At 42.3% G+C, this 16,372-nt stretch overlaps 1 protein-coding gene across 5 annotated transcripts in view; it reads right to left on the reverse strand.

Annotated features, from left to right (window-relative positions):
• The window catches only part of Nav1 (neuron navigator 1), a 252,435-nt gene that overhangs the window by 45,578 nt on the left and 190,485 nt on the right, over positions 1-16,372 (reverse strand). For all 5 annotated transcript variants that reach the window (XM_063239988.1, XM_063239987.1, XM_063239986.1 and 2 more), the window contains 2 exons: positions 1,058-1,196; positions 309-606 (listed from right to left, as the gene is read on the reverse strand). In XM_063239988.1, the coding sequence (XP_063096058.1) occupies positions 309-606; positions 1,058-1,196 (437 nt within the window). The remainder of the gene's footprint in view (positions 1-308; positions 607-1,057; positions 1,197-16,372) is intronic.

A 16,372-nucleotide genomic window follows, 5' to 3' on the forward strand; every position in this document is an offset into this window, starting at 1 on the left:
GGAAAGAAAGAAACTAATGGGAAGTGTTTGCAGAGAGGTCAAACTACTCCCCCAACACAATGTCTCCTCTCCCCGCCCTGCCTTGAATCCATCAGTGGTGTGATTTTAGCCCCGCCAGGTGCCCGGCTTTGGTCTGCTTCCACATGTGTGGAGAGGTGAGACCCATTCTTCTGAACTCAGAGAGCTGTCTCGGCCAGAGAAGACAATGTATGTTAAAGCATTATGCAGAGGTTTGCTATCTTCTTGTGAGTTAATGGCCATTAAGACTAACAATCAGGTCCTTGTCCATCCCTTTGGTCCAGACTCACCTGCAACTTTGAGGGCACTCTGGGCTGTGTGAGTGATGGGGGAAGTGACAGCCACAGGGGGGGTCTTGCCCTTCTTCAGAGAACCAGGGTGTCCCAGGCTGATGGGCTTTTTCAGTTCCCCAGCTTTGGATGAGTCGTCACAGCTCTCAGGCTTCTCCCTCCGCCATTTAGAAGTCCCAGGCTCCATCTTCAGGCTACCACTGTCATAGTCCAGTTTTTTGGGAGCTTTCTCTTCAGATTCACTAAACCAGCTCAGCCCACTTTCTGCCAAGGAGCGTTTCTCTGAGTCTGTGCGTAGCTAAAAAGATGAGAAAAAGGCAGAGTGAGACACTAGGAGATGAAGGGGACACGGGTAGGTGAAGGGTTTTATTTTCTTTAGACAGTAGTCCTGCTATCCCACAGTAGGAAGTTAACCCAGGCAGGGTGTCTACCTGTATCCCTAGTGTTCCAGACAGAAGACATCATATTTATCTTTAGGGTGCTTCTCTCTAGCTGGAGAAGATCTTACATGCATCACCCCAAATAGACGTGAGAAAAAATAGATACTGTCACAACATCTACTTTCCTGTGTGACTGTTTGAATGCCTTCACTTTCTTCTTTTAGTTCTGAAAAAACCTGGCCAAAGGCTGACAGCCACCAGTCCTGAAGGGGGTATGTGTGTATTAAGTGCATACGCAGGCACTGGACAGTTTTCTCTGCTGTCATCTTCATCTTAAGCTGGGAGCCTGGTGTTTACAAAGTCACGCACCACTATTGTGGAGTTCCTGCGAGAAGCAGTGGGTGTAGTCGGGAGGGAGTTGAGTGAGGAGCTGGCATTGAACTCTTCCGAGCTGAGGTTGTCTGAGGCATCACTGAGCCCGCTGCTGATGGAGCTGCTTTCATCCCAGCTGCATGGTAGGAGAGAGAAGTCCACAATTAAAACAGAAGCCAAGGCAAGAACAGGTTTCTCATAGTGAGGGAAGAATGGCTCTATACCATTCTTGCACAAGGTGAAAGCTTGGGGGTCAGTTCCGGGTTTACCAGTAATTCAAAGAGTGGCTTAGGCCTCCTTGTAATTTGGTGATGTTCTTTTCCTAAACGAAGAGACTCTGTCTTTTATCTGGCAAGAGAGGATGTTGTTTCCCTAATAGAAGGAATATTACAAAGACAAGGTAATTTCTGGATATGTGTTAATTATACAAACCAATTTCCCCTCTATAAACAACATCTACCCGCATAATGGCAGGCCTCATAATCTACCTTATGGCAGGCCTGTTTTTGCTTACTTTTAGATATGGTCCTTATGCATCTTCCCGACCGCCTCTGTAAATTTTATCTGGCCACAAGGGCTGCAAAGAGGCTTCCCCTTTCTGGAGCCTTCAAACCCATTGTTTCTCATCAATCCCCTTGTTACACTGCTTAAGCCCCGGGATGCACTGTGCTGCTCCTCGGGGAGCTCTTTTGGCAAAGGAGCCAAGCACAAGGTGCCGTGGCCGAGGCGCCAGATTCCGGGTTTCACTTCTCTGCCAATTGCTTGGAATTCAGATTTAAGGTACCAAGGAGAGCCTGTTGTTTAACATCTGTATCTGAGGACCATGACCCATGCAGGAAGTGAATTTAGTATAGCTTCCATATCTTCTGGTTTGGGCTCTACTGCCTTCGCTTGGATAGTTAATTTTCGGAGTTGACAAGTTTCACAGTCAAAAATTTATTCCTAACATCTAAACCAAACAGTACCTTCTGTTAGGCCTACCATTTTGTTCCTGTCCTGTCCTTGTTTGCTGTTAACATGGTTCTCACTCTCTCTGGCCTTGAGCTCACTATGTAGCCCAGGCTGGCTCGAACCCCTGGTGAACCTCCTGCCTCAGCCTCCCAAGTGCCAAGACTGCAGGTCTGTCCACTCTGCCTGGTTCAATTATATTTTCCAAGCCCCAATTTTGTCTCCTAGAAATTTTCTTCAGAAAGTTCTGTTTTAAGTCTTTCCCTAAAAAAGTTCTTCAGCTTTTACTCCAGTTTAAGAACCTAACATTGAATGCAGGAGTTCAGCAAGCCTGTTACGTGTAAGTATCTGTTTGTGCTTACAGGAAATAATCGCTGATTCCTTGTATCTGTTCAGGGCAGGTTTGTTTATCAGTTTTGCATGCATGAAAGAACTAAAAAGGCTGGAGACTTTTTTTCTGTGAATTATCTGGTATTTGGAAAATTTTTCTTTTTCAGTTTATGTTGAGTTTCAGATCACAGAACAAAAATTAGACATACAAGTCATCTAAGTGCCAAGGAGGCCAAATTTCTGTGGCCTCCTTCTAATTCATGTGCTGGGAATAGGAAAATGGGTGGTTTGGACATTTGGCTTGGTTGTTCTGTAGTGATTTATCCAAATATATTGAGAACAAGCAAAGAAAAGTACAGGGATTAGGATGTACTATTGAGTTATTTAAATTTTATTACTATGAAATATAGCCATGATTAAATGACACCCTCCCACATGACATATATTAAACCTTCCTTCTGTGCTGGGCTACCATCTCTCCCATTTCGTAGAGAAAGAGTACTGAGGAAAGACCAGTGCTGATTTTATGATTCTATCAGCTCTTCTTGGTCAAGATAAGATCTCTGGCAAGCAAACAGACAAACCATTCACAGCAAATTCTTTTAGGTCAACGGCACGGGAAGCCTGCAGTCTTTCTTCTCAGATTAATTATTGGTAATCAAGGTTCTGGTGCAAAGAAAGCTCTCTTTTTAGGGATGGGCTCTTGCAAAAGAAAAACGAAAGAAAGAAGAAGAAAGAGCACTGTGGGCTAGAAAGCTTCATTCACTGTTCACTTATGGCAGGCCTAAGACGGCAGAGCAGGAAGGAGGGAGTTAATCTTCCAGGAGAGAGTACAGACTTCTGGCTACAGACATTCCTCCAGAACTCTTTTCCTATGATGAGGAATTAGAAGCCTAAAATTATCGGGAAGGTTGACTAGAGGATTTAAAGATTTCCTAACAAAACTTCTTCACAGGTTCCCTAGGCATGATGGTGCACACCTGTAATCCCAGCACTTGGGAGGCTGAGGCAGGACGATGACTGAAATTCAAGGCCAGCCTAGGCTACACAGTAAATTCAAGGACAGCCTGGACTACACAGCAAGACTCTATCAATCAATGAATAGAAAAAGTGATAAACTATAGAAACTATAGTGATGAGTCAAATATTCCTTACAAGTATACATGACTATACTCCTGAGACAGGAGCACTGTGAGTTTCAAGCCGCCTGAACAACCTGGGGATTTAGGAAGACTTTGCCTCAAAATAAAAAAAAAAAAAAAAAAAATGGTTATGGCTATAGCTTATTGTAAAGGCCCTGGATTCAAACCAAGTATTGGTGGAAAAGAAAAGGGAAAATGTCCTTTTTCTTCACTTCTGGTTTTACTCTCAAGGTAACCCCTTGTGCTTCCTTTAAAAAATACCCTATTCATATCTCTGTCTTCTAGCTGTTTGCTCTTGGAGCTGCTGAGTAGGCGACACTGTGGGACCACATTTGATCTATAACAGAAAATGCCCCCCTCGTCAGTGTACTTCAGTTTCTTAGTTGCCCGGGTAACGGTTCCTGTTCAGTTCCAGCTGCTTCTGTCTCGGACACTGTGATGCATAGCTGGTCACTATGATGCACATCATGTAAACCGATTCCCAATTGTCAAGCCATTCTGCCTCTGCACTTCCTGTTTGCTTATCCCATATGAGCCCTAGACCACCGGAGATCAGGACTGGGTACTCTGGGAATGAGCCCAATCAGTGCCCATCGACATAAATAAATCTGCCTCCGAATCCGGGGTGTCAATTGGGTGTGTGTTTGCCACTGCAGACCCAACCCGAGAGTCTCTTCCTGACCTAAGCTGGAACTTTGGCCTTCCACTTTATTGATTTACTCTCATTTTAAAGAAATATTTTCCAAAGGATGCTTTGGAAATAAACTTTGTAAGATCTTCTCTATCATAAAGTATCTTTACCTTTACACGTGAGATTTAGGTTAGGCATAGACTTCTAAGATGAAAAGAATGTCATTTCTGAATTCAAAAGACTGTGTCATTGTCTAGCTTCTACTGTTGCCATCCTGAGTCCTTGTGCTTAGTATGTGACCTGCTTCTTTGTGGAACTCGCAGCATCTTCTAGTTTCTGAGACATCGCTGATGACATGCCTTGGGTCAGTGCCCTTCTGGGTCCTTTACATCTATAAGCTCATGACCTGCAGTTCTGGGAAATTTTCTCAACGTAAGAAATCTTTTTTTCTTTGCCCCCTCATTTTTTCTCCTCCTCCTCTTTTTCTCTACTACAGGAAGGCACCCAAAGCCTTCCCGTTGAGCTACATCTCCAGCTCCGACTGTCTGTTTTATCTATCCTATCTACCTGCTGATTGATTGATTGACAGGGACTGAATTGCTAAATTGCCCAGGCTGGTTTCCTGCTTACATTCTTCCTGCGTCAGCCTCGCAGTCCTGGGATTACAGGCCTGCATTACCTGGATTCTTCTCTTCATTTTTCAGTTCTCTTTTCTAGGATGTGTATTATTTGGATGACAAGATCTTAGGCTGAAATTTGATTTTCTTACTTTTATTTCCCAGCACATGTCCCCCTTGCTTTTCAGGGCAGTGACCTAAATTTTATCTTCCATCCGCTCTATTTATTGACTTTTAAAATTTTTTTATTACTACGTGTTTGCAGTACTTAGTGTTTATATTCATTGTGGGGAACTGGCACATGTACATACCACATCTCAATTCTTTTTTTCCCTTTCCTTCCACTCACTGATTTGAATTTTTTCTTTTTGTCAGCATCAGGTTTATTTATTAAGTCTTTATTAAGTTTTCAGTTTGTTACATTTTTAATTTCCAAAGGTGGTTCTTCTTCTCCTTCTCCTTTTAACAGCATATTATTCTTTTAAGGATATAATCTCTCCACTTTTATTCATTCATTTGGAAGGGCAGGTTTACTATGTCTGCATATGCAAAGTTTCAAGTTGCTTGGTTCTTGTTGCATTGGTGAGGCTTTATGTTAAAGATTTTTTATGTCTGATATACTTGGCTATTTGTCCATATGTATGTTAGGGACATTCTCTTATTTGGAAGGTCTGTGCATACAGGACAGGCCTTGTCAATTTATGGCTTTAGGATAGAGAGATTGCACTGACTGATTAAGTGTTTCTCTCCAGGATTAATCAGATTGCCTTGAGGTTAATCTTCCAAGCTTTCTCTTTAGCACCCTGAAGGGTTAGGGTTAGGGTTAGGGTTCTGAGAGGGGACCTGGAGAAGGATCCCGGGGACCTCAATGGTTTTTTGTTTTGTTTTGTTTTGGTACCGGGAATCGAACTCATGACTTTGCACATGCCATGCAGGTGCTTATGCCGCTGCCTGGAGTTCCATCATTAAACCAGGCAGAGGTAAAGGGAACCATCTAAATTTTTTTTGGTAGAATCACAAACTTTGGGAGGAAGGAAGCTGGGAGGACACTGTCTATCCTGAAACATGTGAGTACTTAAAGTATAAGAAAAGAACGGTTTTAGAAGAATTTGCAGAATTTATTAGCTTGTGAATCACAGCACTGCAGAATATTTACCTAGCCATTCAAGACAGCAGGAAGAAAGAAAGATGGTTTAGATGTGGCGCTGAAAGAGGACACGGATTAGCGCTATGGAGGGTCCTGGCATGTGCTGTGCAGCAGAAAAAATTTCTGTGGCCACTCTCAGCTGGATTTTGCTATCTCCCTTTAACTTTGTTTCTCATGTAGAACTCAGGTAGAGAAGAGAGAAACTGGCAGTAACAAGAGAGGTCTAAGGTCATCAGGACACACAAACAGCAGAGAATACTGTACATACCAACGCCCTGTGTTTATTGTAATCATTATATACTGCAAATGTGTACTAATAAAAATAAAATTTAAAAAATCAGAGGGCTTATTCTTTTTTGGTTTTTTTTTTTTTTTTGTCTTTTTCCTTTTTATTGGTACGGAGGATTGAACTCACGACTGCCTGCTTGCAGTAGGAGCTAAATCTGCCTGCCGCTGAGCTAAATCTCCAGCCCTAGGGCTTAGTATTCTTTTTACAATTTAGTCTCCTCATAAACGCAAATAACAGCTTCTAAGTGGCAACTGATATACAAGAGAAATAGTATAGAAGTTTCATTCTGGGGCAGTTCCTGCAAGAACAATAAAGTTAGCCAGGTGTCGTGGTGCACACCTGTAATCCCAGCACTTGAGTGGCTGAGGCAGGATCCAGAACCGAGGCCAGCCTGGACTACACAGTGAGTTCAAGGACAGTCTGAACCACATGGTGAGACCCTATCTCAAAAATCCAAACACAAAAACATGACATTGTAACATTTTTCCCTACCCCAGAATAGAAGACTAAATGAGTTTAAATAAGCATATGTGGCTGAGGATATAGCTCAGTGGCACAGCGCCTACCTGGTAAGTACAAGGTCCTGAGTTCGATTTCTGGTACAAAATAAGAAAGCATATGTGAAGATCAAGTCAGACATAAACAAGAACGAAAAGGAAAAGCCTGTCAGGGGATATTTCTAGAGTGCCGGCACAGGTTACAGGAGTAAATTAAAGAATTTTCTCCATGGGATACTTATTTTCCCATATTCTGGTCCTCAGATCTGCCCTCCCATATTTACACGACCATTCTTTTCTTTCCTACTGTTCTGTCAGAAACTTGGGTGTGTCTTCAGCTTCTTGTTCTTCACTCACCTCATCAAGAACTCTCACCGACTGTGACCACTTGCCTCTCAATCTGTCTCTTCCTGACATTCCTGTCTCGCTCTGGTTCAGAGTCTCATCTTTTCCCTTAAATTACTGTGAAAGCTGTCCTCCTCCATCTCTTCCTCTCCTCCAGTACTGGAGACTGAACCCAGGGATTTTACACTGAGCTACATATTCTATATATTTGTTGACACAAAAAATAGATAGAATATGTTTAACCTGTTGTTTTTTTGAGATGTGGAGTCTTGCTAAATTGCCAAAGTGCCTAGGCTGGCCTCAAATATGCAGTCCTCCTGCCTCAGCCTCCTAGAGTGTTGGGATTAGTGCTGGGATTACTATCTCTCTCCTTCCATCACACACTGGATACTAACAGATGCTACACCCAAAGTGTAGCACTTAGCAAAAGCTTCATTAGTTCCTCACTATTGACTCAATGAAATAAAAATTATACCACTCATTAATCAACAGGTCCATGAGCCATCATTAAAATAGTGTAATGATGAACAGCAGCATCAGAGGGAGACTGTCTGCTTTTAAGTCCTGCTAGTTTTGCTCTGGGTAAACTATTGGGCAGATATTCATTGAGCTCCTGTTTTATAAGGCACAGTGCCAGTTGCTATGTGACATCCAAAACTAAGTGGCTGTCAGAATGAGCTTATAACCCATAAGTAGAGAAAGATGTGTATATGAAATAAATACCATAACAGAGGTATAAATATATATATAAAGAAATGAGGAGGAAGAAGTGATTAGTTTCCCAACAAATTCCAGAAACATGATTTTGCCACGTAGAGCTCAGATAAACATAATGCTCCTCACCTTTCTCCAATTCCACCCCATTCCCACTTCCTGTGTGCCCTAGGTGCCCATTCCTACTAGGTGACCTGTTCTCTCACCTCACCTCCTTCTGGAAATACAGGCCTTCAGGAGGGACCAAGCCTGTCATGAGTATGCATAATCTATGTGTCACTAAAGATTCTGGAGTTGCCACATTTTCACAGGATGTGATGTTAATGGGCATAAGCTCTGTCTCACATAGGTCTTTCTCTCTTTCTGCCTTTCCTCAAGGTCTCAACCAAATATCCAGTCTATCTATGATCTGCTTCGCCAAAAAAAAAAAAAATCTTACTTTCCTTTAGGTTTCTACAGATTTATCTGTACTCCTATCAGAATGTCCTACCCTGAAAGAGTTCCACACATCTCTTCCCTGGACTCAGTTCTTCTGATGGCCAGGAGGATCTCAGTGCCTCTGTGCCTTTCTTATGCTATCTCCTGCATAGTGGTCACTCACTAATGGACTGGAACTCCCGCCAGCACCATAGCATAAAAACATCGCAGCATCATTCTTCTTCTCCTAGTACCAGCTCATCCCCTTCTGGGATTTACAAGCAGAATACTTTGCATATATGTTTGCATAAATATGTATTTGCACACACACATATGTTTTAAGTCATCATGTTTATTTCTGATGTAGCTTATTCCTGGCATCAGGGTAAGAATCACCATGTATTATGACACTGCAGCATCTCCTTTTTAGAATAATAAAGCCCTTCATCTGGGCTGCAAGAATGGCAGTGTGAGAAAGTGTAAACTCACAGAAGGGGTTATGACTTTGGGCTACTATGTATACATTTTTTTTTGTACTGGGGATTGAACTCTCGACTTCACACTTGCCATAAGGTGCTTAAGCTGCTGAGCTAAACCCCGGCCCCATATTTATACATTAAAAAAAATGACTAATAATTTGTTTCTAAATAATCTTTGCTTGGGGGTAGAATTTATAAGCATTCTCTCTGCTGAAATTCCTTATCTATTCAAAAATATAATTTGTCTTTTCTGTGAGGTCCTTAAACATATTTATTAAAAAGTATCCTTAGCTGTTATTTCTAACAACAGGTTCACCTGTATTTCCCGCTCAGTCCTGTGTTTCTGTTGCTTCTTCAGTCTTATAAGTTTTTATTATGTGGCATTATGTATTCCTAGGAAAGGATACCCGCTGCCTTTCTCTGGCTGCTAGCACTGAGAGCAGTCAGTCTAAACTATAGTAGTGCTGGGTGTCGGCTGTCTGTGGCTTTGGTGAAAGCCAGTTCTCCACTGGTTTCAAATATTCCAAAGGCAAGATCAGCATTGCCCTTTCAGCAGGATTTGAGATCTGAGCAGAGCGAGACTCTCTCGGAGCCACACAGCCTAGCCACCAGCTCTATGTCCTGCTGTGGCGTTCTCTTTGCTCCTGGTGGCCGTTCCTGTGCACTCGGGGAAGGGTTTCTGCTTTGCAGAAGTCTTTTCTCCCTGCTGCCCCGCTCTCAGATTTCACTGTCCCGCTCTCAGATTTCACTGTCGTGGGCTGTCATTTGGTGCATGCTGAGTGGAGAGGAGGGTGGGTGTCTTCTCAGCGTTCTGCCCTGCCCTCTGCCTTCTGCTCTTTGCCACAGTGGCTCATGGAGAAGGTCACGTACTTGCTCAGTGCATAGGTAGCCTTCCAAAGTTTCTATGAGGTTCAGCTATTCTTCCCTTATCCTCATCTGTGATGGGTTTGCTCCTCCTCCCGCCAGCATAGCATAAAAACATCGCAGCATCATTCTTCTTCTCCTAGTACCAGCTCATCCCCTTCTGGGATTTACAAGCAGAATACTTTGCATATATGTTTGCATAAATATGTATTTGCACACACACATATGTTTTAAGTCATCATGTTTATTTCTGATGTAGCTTATTCCTGGCATCAGGGTAAGAATCACCATGTATTATGACACTGCAGCATCTCCTTTTTAGAATAATAAAGCCCTTCATCTGGGCTGTAAGAATGGCAACTGACACCCGTCTTGTCTTCTTGCCCACTTCCTAGCACTGATCCCATAGTCTAAGGAGCACCCTGGTGCATCCCTTCTCCTGTGCGGGATGAAAAGAGGGACTGTGAGGAGGCCAGATCCACTGAACACTGCTCCGTTGTGTCAGCGCAGACACGAGGCAACACACGGGGCAGGGAATGCTCCTCCCCTCTGGGAAAAGCACCAACGCTAACATAGGTCTTGGCTAAGATTGGCTACCCCTCCCAGACTCTGCTCACACTGTCTGCTCCCCACATTCTCGGCCCAGCTTGTTCCATGGAAAGGCAATGGCCAACTGCAGCCAGCCAGAGGGACAAGGGTGTGCGCTAACCCGGAGGGTGGACTAGCTTATGACTACACAGGAAAAAAATCCTTGTTGTCTCTCTGTCATAGCATGGTTCTCAAAAGTCAGGTCTGAACACTGAATGGGTTCTCCTTTTGTCTTCAAAATGTTTGCCTGGTGAATCAGTAACCAAATTTCTCAAATTATATACTACTTAATGGATAAGGGCTGTATATATGGAAGCTTACTTTTTCCTTAGAGTACAGAAATACCTGCAGTACAACAGGCTGATTATAAAAGCTGCTTTGTTTTCTCTTGGAATTAGTTTACTTCCAGGTACAGTTTATGGAACTGGAAGCCTAATACTGCATCTCTAGGAGATTTGTAGGACTTCTGGCTTCCCATCCATGAAAGAGAAGAGCTATCTTTACTGTCTAAGCTGGAAACATTCCAAGACAGCTAGAAGCCATTTCCTTGCACAGCTTTCCTGACTTTAGGGAAATAAACCCAAGATCAGTCATGAAAAGAAGCCAGAGTTAGTCGAAAGGCTTTTCAGCCTTCATCACTGTATCAATAAGGTGTGTACTGTCCTCTATCAAATATTCGGATGGAGGAGAGCCACCAATAGCCACAATTCCTGACAGTTTCACATGGATCAATTCCATCCATCACACATGGCAAGAACATTCTTCAACTAGTAAGCCAGGAAAGCCATCGCTCCACTCTCCCCTGGAATGAAAGAAAGCCACAATTCCAATTGTCTTGCTTGCTGGGTTAGGTAGCTAAATGGGAAACAGTGACCAAGTAGGCTTGGATACTGAGAGCACTTGCAAGCCCAGATGAGTGAAGGCAACCAAATGTGATAAACCTGGCTCAAGGTCCACCAAAGGTCAAAATAATTATGGATCAAAATTTTAAAAAATAAAAAACATTTTCGTAATGTACGTGTTTTAGATAAGGCTGTTATTGGCTGATTCTGCAAGTGAGGGAGTCTCATGACATCTGTCTCTGAAAATGAAATTATTTTGGTGCATTAAGAGGACAGGACAAAAAATTCCCATAAAGCTGACTCAAGGGTCAGATCAATTCATAGAGGCTGAACAATTAACCTGTTCTTTTCAGAAGACTAATATTACTGGCTAAAAATGCACCTGGCTGACATCACTGAATGTACTTACATAGGCCAGAATATGTCCCTGATACTTGGTCTGGTCTTGAAAACTCCTATAACTTTCTTTCATTCCAGGGGAGAGTGGAGCAATGGCTTTCCTGGCTTACTAGTTGAAGAATGTTCTTGCCATGTGTGATGGATGGAATTGATCCATGTGAAACTGTCAGTCTTGTAGGTAAAAAATAGCTCAACGATAAATGTTTATTTTCATGTTTCACCTATGCTTCAGACTTGTTTGTTATCAAAAGATGGCAGTGGATTCTAAAGTCTTAACAGGAAGAGACTAAGTTCTAAAATCTGAGACTGAACCTGTTCCAGGCTAAGCCAACTTTGTTCCCATTTAAGAAACAAAGGAACATGTTTGGGACTCTCTTCAATCCCAAATTTCCAAGATTCTCCACTTTGGTCTTCTGGGCCCATTCTGGAGCTGAGTTACTTGCCTGATAGTTCCTGCTTCCCCAAGAGTAACTCCGTAGTCATGTAGATGTGGGGCATAATGAGAGAATTAGTCAGAGATGCCCCATCTCTGGTCCCAAGTGGACTAACCTTCTTTTCCTTTTTGAACAAGGAGGTGATCAAGAGCTATGTTAATATGGTAGGCACTAGCAATACAGGACAGGGCTATCGAGTACTGAAAATATGGCTAATTCCAATCAAGACTGCAGTAAGATTTCAAAGACTTAATATGAAGAAGAGAATGTAAAATATTTAATAAAATTTATATATTCAGCATGGTGGCATATGTTTGTAATCCTAGTACTCTGAGAGGCTGACACAGGAGAGTGACGAGTTTGATCTCAGCCTGGAAATTTAGAGAGGTCTTGTCTCAAAATAAAAAAATAAAGTGGGATCTGGGATACAGTGAGTGGGAAGGCTCTAGGTTCAATCCTAGTATTGAAAAAAATTTCTATATTCATCACATATTAAAGTAATATTTCAGATATATTGGTTTAAACAAGACATAATTAATTTCACCTGTCTTACTTTTTAAAAATGTTTCTAATAAAACCTTAAAATTACATGTGGCTTGCATAACATTTCTATTGGAAAGCACCATTCTAAACAGGGAAGTTTTGGTTGATACAGTGTCATTCTGAAGAGCTAGAGTGCACTGGCTGCTGCAGTGGTTACACTTGGCCCATGACCTAAAAAAGCTAAGTCTGAAGTTGAACTTCATCTTTTCCTTCTCTTCCTGGCACCAAGTATGGCAGAGCTGTTCAGTACACACACCAAATTATTAGTCACAGTTCTCAGAATGCCTTCAAGAATTTTAAAATGATGAGTGGTTTTAAAAAGAGAATAGAGAATTAGAGTGAAATTGGGCACTTTTGTGATGCTCAGTTTGAAGATGAAACAATACCACCTAGAGAGGCTGTCCAAGTTCTAACCTCTCTTGCTCCCCACCCTCACGCGGCCCCAGAGAACTCGGAGAGCAAGAGGGAATAGTGCGTCTGCTGCGTTATGTGTTTGTGGCTTGGCAGGGATCGCAGCAAGCTGGGCTGAGCTGGCCGACAAAGCCAGGCAATGGGAGGAAAGGATGAATTGCAGAGAGTGAGATATTTAGAGGAAGAGAGGGTGGAGCACAGAAAACGCCAATGTAAATTTTTCTGAGCTTAGAGTTTGCCAAGTCTTAAACAAGGGTGAAGATCACCAAGAAGAACAAGGTAACCAGAGTCTTATGAAATCAGAGGATGTGTACAATTAGGAAAATTTATTGGCCTACTTAATACATTGGCAATAACTCACACTATTCTGGTCCTTCAAGAAAACAAATGGTTCCCATAACTGTTAAATTCACTTCCTAAAATCCAGCTTGGATCACAGAACTGTTATTAATTTTTTCAGCTCTCAAATGCTGAACTAATTTTCTGAATGAGCAATGGCTAAAGATCCCAAATTCAGACTGAAATCTTACAGCTTGGTTACATGAACTTCTGTAAAGTTACAGAAAACTAGTCACCAAAGTCTTGGAGCCTTCCACTTTAGGGTAATTGCAACATCCATGGATGAATTCTTATTTGGATCCAACTGGGAAGATGATAAAGATTAATTTCAGCTGGGTATGGTGGTTTCTGTCTGTAATCCCAGCACTCTGGAAGGCTGAGGCAGGAAGATGGTAAATCTAGCCTGGGCAATCTAGCAATTTAGTGAGACCTTGCCTCAAAAAGAGGGGGAAATGGGACTAGTGGCTGGTTATGTGGTGCAAGTCTGTAATCCCAGCATGCTGAGAGACAGAAGCAAGAAATCCCAAATTCAAACCTGCCAGGAGAACAATTAAGCCATTTAGCAAGCCCCTGTCTCAAAATAAAAACGGCAAGGTATGTAATTCAGTGCAAAGGTCTTGAGCTCAATCCTCAGTACGAAAGAAAAAAAATTAATTATATAGATTTTGGAAATATTTCTGGAAGAGGAAGCCCAGCCGAGGGAAAAGTCAAGAAAAGTATGTCCCACGGCACCACTATACTATACCTTGATCATTCTGTTCAATTTTGAAATTATGCATTTCCACTGTTGACTTTTTCTTTTAAGCCACTCAGCTATAATTTGTATAGTGACTACCAAAGCTCCCTGTGGCATTTAGAAAGGAGTTAGTGTAAATAAACACAGAGTCAGTACACCACCAAGAATATAAAAAGCCACCATAATATACATATCAAGCACTTCTACTGTTACTTCTGATGACACTGGATGTAACAAAAAAGCGAGAAAACTTCTGCCTCCTTAGTCCCAATTTCAGTTCACTTCAGCGCCTCCTTGCAGAAGTTCCAAGCGCTGTCAGCACGCCCAGTTTAGTGAACTGTCTTGAGAGGCCCAGGATTTTTTAGTGGTGGCAGAAAAACCCACTTCTAGGTAGAACCCAATCAGTCAAAGCAAAACCACCAGTTTCTGGACAGAGGCCATCTCACGAGTGGCAAAAGATGGTTTTTAAAGGGACTCAGACTACTAGTATAAGGCAGTTACTTAACGGTCTGCAGAACTGGAAGCCCCCTTACGGTTATATACAAAATATGTTCATCTTTCAGGTATTTGACCACACTTTCAAATTCTGAAATACAGTTGTGGTCCAGAAAAATATCTTTAAAATCAGCATCTTGACTTGTAACACCCTGCCTTAAACACTGCCCTCTTCATTCTTTTTCTTTTGAGATAGGGTCTCATTATGCAGTTCAGGTTGGCCTTGAATTCTCTTTTTAGCCCAGATTGGCCTCAACTTGCAGTGATTCTTCTGCCTCAGCCTCCTGAATGCTAGGATTACAGGCAGGCACCACCATACCCAGCCTTGCCTTCTCGATTCTTGCATTTAAATTTTGCCCCAGAAAGTTCTAGGCGTGTGTGTGTGTGTGTGTGTGTGTGTGTGCACACACATACTAGGCACTGAACTCAAGTCCTCATGCCTGCTCAGCACATACTTCACCACTGAACTATACAGTCAGGCCCAAATTTAGATCACTGTTGTTAACAGAATTATGTTTCTCCAAAATTCGTATGTAGGAACCCTAACTCACCAGGACTATTTGGTGCTTGGAAACAGAGCCCTTAGGGAGGTGATTAAAATTAAGTGAGGTCAGAAGGGTGGGGCTGTACTCGATATGACTGATGTTCGTCTAAGTAGAGAAAGAAACAGCAGCGAGACAGTGGTCAGCTGAGACAGAGGAAAGTCCATGTGAGGCCATGCTGAAAAGGTGTTGTCTACAACCAGATAGAGAAGTGTCACCAGAGCCCTACTGTGATGGACCTTGATCTTCGACTTTTAGCCTCCATAAGTGTGAGAAAATACACTTCTGTTATCTAATCCACCTAGCCAATAGAATAGTATTTTTGTTACAGCACCCAGAACAGACAATACAAACATTATTTGTGAAAATTGATTTATTTATATACACATTAGTACTCCCATTGAGTTATATTAAACATTGACCACCTCCCTGATACAGAATTGTTTTCAATCCAAAGACTTACTAACAGGTTTTTTTTTTTTTTTTTTTTTTTTTTTTGGTCTTTTTCGTTTTTATCGGTACCAGGGATCGAACTCAGGACTGCCTGCTGGCAAGGCAGGCGCTTATGCCGCTGAGCTAAATCCCCAGCCCCTTACTAACAGGTTTTTGTCTTTTTTTTTTTCCTAGTACCAGGGATCGAACTCATGACCTCCTGCTTGCCAGACAGGTGCTTATGCCACTGAGCTAAATCCCTAGCCCCACTAACAGGTTTTTGTTGTTTGTTTATTTAAATCATGATACCATAGGTCACTACAGTTATCCCAACACTCTAGGAGGCTGAGGCAGAAGGATCACGAGTTCAAGTCCAGTTCGGGCAACTTAGTGACTTAGCAACACTCGAGGGATGTAACTCAGTGTGAAGGCCCAGGTACAATCCTTCGAGGCACAATAAATTTTTAAAAAGTCCACTCGCCGGGCACAATAGAAACTATGGACTGAGATGCCAAAGTGTCAAGCAAAGTGGAAGGAATTACCCTTGCTGCTTTGACTTGGCAGCAAAATAAGCCCAGGGAAATTCTATCTTTCTATGATGAAATCAGATTCTATGTATGTTCCCCTAATGACACGATACACAATTATTCAGCCCTGCAAACAGCTTGGAAAGCACTTTGTGGAACAAAATGAATGTAATTGGATTAGAGGTATCAATATATTTTATTGGGATCTTAATGTGGGAAAGGGTAATTGCAGGGTAGTGGGAGAGAGACAGAGAAGTGAGAATATAAGGGAAAGACAGACATGAGAGACTGTTTCCGAGATGTGGGTTAAAGCTTTGCCATGTCAGCTGGCAGGGCCAGCGCAAAGAATAAAGAGCAGAAAGTTGAGCTGTTGAACAGGAGTCGCCTTAATTAGGACCAACTGTGGGTGAGGAATGCTGACTCTGCTGGCCACAATCTGAGTTTTCTCTGGTTTCAGAGATTTCCCTTTTTGCCTGCCCCGTGCTTTTCCCCTCCTCTACTTCTTTCACAGGGTTAGGGATGAGAAAACAAGGCACCTCCTCGTGTTCAGATGTTTCTACACCATGAAACAGAAATCCTTCAAGACTTTTCAAAGAACTTCTTC

This window comes from Cavia porcellus, unplaced genomic scaffold (genome assembly GCF_034190915.1).
Source record: "Cavia porcellus strain 051 isolate PalLab524CR breed Dunkin Hartley unplaced genomic scaffold, mCavPor4.1 scaffold_29, whole genome shotgun sequence".
Lineage (NCBI taxonomy): Eukaryota > Metazoa > Chordata > Mammalia > Rodentia > Caviidae > Cavia > Cavia porcellus.